We start from the raw sequence: 4,040 nt of genomic DNA, 5'->3' as shown, positions 1-4,040 counted from the left end.
CAACCTATCCATTATCTATGCATTACAAATGGACAATTGATTTGGTTACCATACCTACAAATTTATGGAATATGAGATATCTTGTGCTTGGAAGAGAGGACTTGACAAATCAAGTGGAAAGTCGAAGCTCTTAGTACAAAAACTATGAGGTCATGAACAGCAAGAGTCAGGTGTTTCTGGTTATGGAATACGCCCCACGGGGGGTGATCTGAAGCGAAAGATGGCGGCGAGCCCGCAAGGGCGGCTAAGAGAGGGAGACGCACGGCACTACTTCAGGCAGCTGGTGGATGCCTTGGACTTCTGCCACGGGAGGGGGGTGTACCATCGCCACCTCAAGCTGCAGAACCTGCTCTTAGACGGCTGCGATACCCTCAATCTCGCTGACTTCGGCCTGAGCGCCCTTAGGTCACCACCTGTATCTCCTGCCGACGTCGATGCAGATACTAAGACCACGCAATTCTTGCAAGGTTCTCATGTCGAGAGTCTCCTCCACAGCGTTTGTGGCACGCCGCACTACGTGGCGCCGGAGATAACTCTCACAGGGATGCACAGGGAGAGTGAGCCCGACGGCATTAATGCCTATGGCTATGATGGTGCGGCTGCCGACCTGTGGTCCTACGGGGTGGTCTTGTTCACCCTGCTGGCCAGTCGCAGGCCCTTCAAAGATGCTGCCGTTGAAACTCAACTTTTTGATTAAATCTGTGCTGCCCAGTTCTCCTTCCTACCCTGGGTCTCTCCACAAGCGAGGACGCTTATCAAGAAGCTGCTTACTATGGACCCTTGAGAGCGCATCACCATCCATGAGATTCGACGGGATCCATGGTTCTAAACTAATAACTCGTATGTTTTCCTGGCTAATGATCGCCGCACCGATCCATGATGCCGAATTATGGCTGAGTATGCCGCCCACGACATGTCAGTAGCTCTAGCCGACAACACGTCCAAGTTCGCCCTCCCGGTCTTCAATCTCTCTAACCCGGCTATGCAATCGCCGTTGCATTTTCCTCTAACTTCTACTCCTGCTGCGATACAGAGCAAAATGTTGGTCCAAGTGCAAGAAACTATCTTAGCGTTCCGCGCGAACACCTAGGTACCTCATGCAACTCTACGATCTATCTACATTTTATTATTGTGTATTGTGCTAAAGAAACGGACTTATCAGAGTCATCAACATTTTAATATATAAATTTGGTATTCCACGTGCCATACATCACATCATATATTAGAAGCGAATGGTTCTTTTATTATGCCATAGGGAATGTGGTGCACAAGGTTTGAACTCATAGATTCTTATTGCTCAAACCTCAGTCAAATTACTATGGCACAACCCAATGAGCATAAATCATGTCATGCATTGTATCAAAGGAATGCAAATATTGGAGTGTAACGAATTGCACTTCATTCTCGTTTCTTGTTTGTGTACATAGTTTTGTATAATCTATGTATTGAATAGGGTGAGGAGAGAATTAAAATTGTTGCTGCTAATGAATCCATCTATGGGGACCCAAAATAAAGCTTGATTTGACATATACACGAGTTGTTCTTTCATTTTGGTAACATAATCCCAAGTGAGCAGGTATATTATTTTATTAAGGGTGCGAACCAATGCATAATAACCATTTCATCTATGTTTAAAACTTCTAATAACCTTGTTTTCTGGAGTGGGTAATAGAGAATACTTTTTGTATTGGGTAGTTCTGCACCTCTTGATGATTGAGATCACATTTCTTCTTTTGTCCTTATTGCGTGCTTTTGAGATTCTCTACTGTGGGGATGCACATGATAGCTCAATATGTTTGGAGATGTTTTTGCCAATCAATCACACCATTCTTCCCAAGATGGACATACATCTACATTAGATTTCCAAGCAACTTCCAATCATGACTTTCTTGAGCACAAAATGGATATAGTAATGATTCTTCTACCATTGTGTGATAGGTATGAAAAATATACAATCACATCTAACCCCACTATTCAAGGTTTAAATCTATATGCATAGCAATCATTTGTTTGATTATCTTATTTAGTCATTTTTTGGTGCAATCTATTTCAGGGTGGTAAGATGATGCAAACAATTGTGTTAGCCCCACATACTTTGCCAATAAAACACGATTACCCTAGATTTAAATTTAAGGCCTTGGTTCAAAAGTATTTGTCCAAGGCATGAATGCTTGATGATGACATCTTTTAGCAAGAGTTGAGCCACTATTGGTGTTGTATCATCTAGAACAATATTGACTTCATACCATCACCTAACATATTCTGTAAGGATCATGAGGTATTTATACCAATCCCAGATTTCAAATAGAGGGTTGACTATGTTTAGGGCAACCAATCTTAGAACGGATGCATGTCAATCAAGGAGCCCAGCTAGAAAAGCTTGCGCACTCCTTGAGATGATCATTGATGGTATTTTACATGTGGGCCAATATGTTTTCAACTAATACGAAGATCATCAATACTTTGAAAAGGAGATTACAAAGTTCTCAATATATTTCTGAAGGTTTGTAAATGGAAAATATTTATATCTATTACATAAATATTTTTTAAATTCTTCATGAAAAAGATAAAATTAGAATAATATATTTATAAATAATGGTAAAAAGATATAGAAAATCCAAAAAAATAGAGAATATGTTACATATAGGGATATATAAAACATGCGATAAACGCGTGTGATATATAGAATTTATACATCATGATCTCCCTTACAAACTTACAGAGTGTCAAGTATGGCATGAATGTAAATTTGCTCCTCTAATAACAAAGCTAATGCTTGTTAAACCTCCCTCCATAAGACTTGTCATGCGATACACTCCATGAAGAGGCAAAAAAGGCTATTTTGTTTTGGGGTCATATAATGATAATTTGAAAAATAGTCATTGAAAATATACATAGAAAAACATTAAGGAGTTTGTAGTTTGTCTTTTCCCTTTGTGTTATCACTCAATATGGCACGATGTTCTTGATAAGTTCTTAGAGGTAAAAGAGTGACTGTTTTAGGAAACTTGGAAATAACTTGATATACCATTCTATTAAAAGGATTGCGTGTGAAGTGAGCTTTTTGAACGAGCATTTGAGCAAGCTTTTCTAGACAACCTTCATTTCTTGTTTCACATAGTCCACTTATTTCTCCTCTTCTCCTAGGCATATATCAAGCACCACTACTTCTCCTCTGCTATCACCACCATCTCCACCACAACCACCACCAATATCATCATCTCCACCACCACCTCCTCCACAACTACCTCCATTGCTCTTCCCAATACCACCTCTACCCCTTTCATGCCACCACCTCTACCCAACACCACCTCTACCCCTTTCATGCTAGCACCTCCACTACTTCCACCACCACCACCAATATCATCATCTCCACCACCACCTCCACAACCACCACCAATATCATCATCTCCACCACCACCTCCTCCACAACTACCTCCATTGCTCTTCCCAATACCACCTCTACCCCTTTCATGCCACCACCTCCACTACTTCCACCACCACCACCTCCACAACCACCACCAATATCATCATCTCCACCACCACCTCCTCCACAACTACCTCCACTACTTCCACCACCACGTCCTCCACCTATATTTCTCCCCCCATGTTGAGTTCCTCAAGTACAATTACCTCTCTCTCTCCTCCATTTCCCACCAATTATTATCTCTCTATTTCTCCTCCTCCCCGTCTGTGCGTGTGTGTATGTGTTTGTCCCATGTAACAATCTCTCTCTCTCTTTCTGTCAATTAGCAGCTTCTCTCTTTCACCCTCTCTTACACACACACACACACACTCTCTCTCTCTCTCTCTCTCTCTCTCTCTCTCTCTCCCCCCTACATGAGCTACCATGTATGGCATAGTCACTACAAGATATAGACCTTATAGCGACGTTTAAAGCGATGAAAATACAAACAACAAAATTTGCCCCCGTCGTTGCAAAAAACGTCGTTATTGACGATGCCATAGAATCGTCACTATTGTCGTCGCTATATGCGTCTCTATATGCGTCGCTATATACGTCGCAAATGCGACGAATA

At 41.7% G+C, this 4,040-nt stretch overlaps 1 protein-coding gene across 1 annotated transcript; it reads left to right on the top strand.

Moving 5' to 3' along the window:
• The first annotated feature begins 220 nt into the window (after positions 1–220).
• LOC148030954 (CBL-interacting protein kinase 23-like) lies at positions 221–697 on the top strand. The gene has a single exon (XM_087685516.1). The coding sequence runs from the start codon at positions 221–223 to the stop codon at positions 695–697; it is 477 nt and encodes a 158-aa protein (XP_087541642.1).
• The last annotated feature ends 3,343 nt before the right edge of the window (positions 698–4,040 follow it).

The sequence above is a fragment of the Lygodium microphyllum genome, chromosome 9, assembly GCF_053477565.2.
Source record: "Lygodium microphyllum isolate KBCC chromosome 9, Lygodium_microphyllum_v1.1.10, whole genome shotgun sequence".
Taxonomy (NCBI): domain Eukaryota; kingdom Viridiplantae; phylum Streptophyta; class Polypodiopsida; order Schizaeales; family Lygodiaceae; genus Lygodium; species Lygodium microphyllum.
This window is presented reverse-complemented; position numbering and strand designations above follow the sequence as displayed.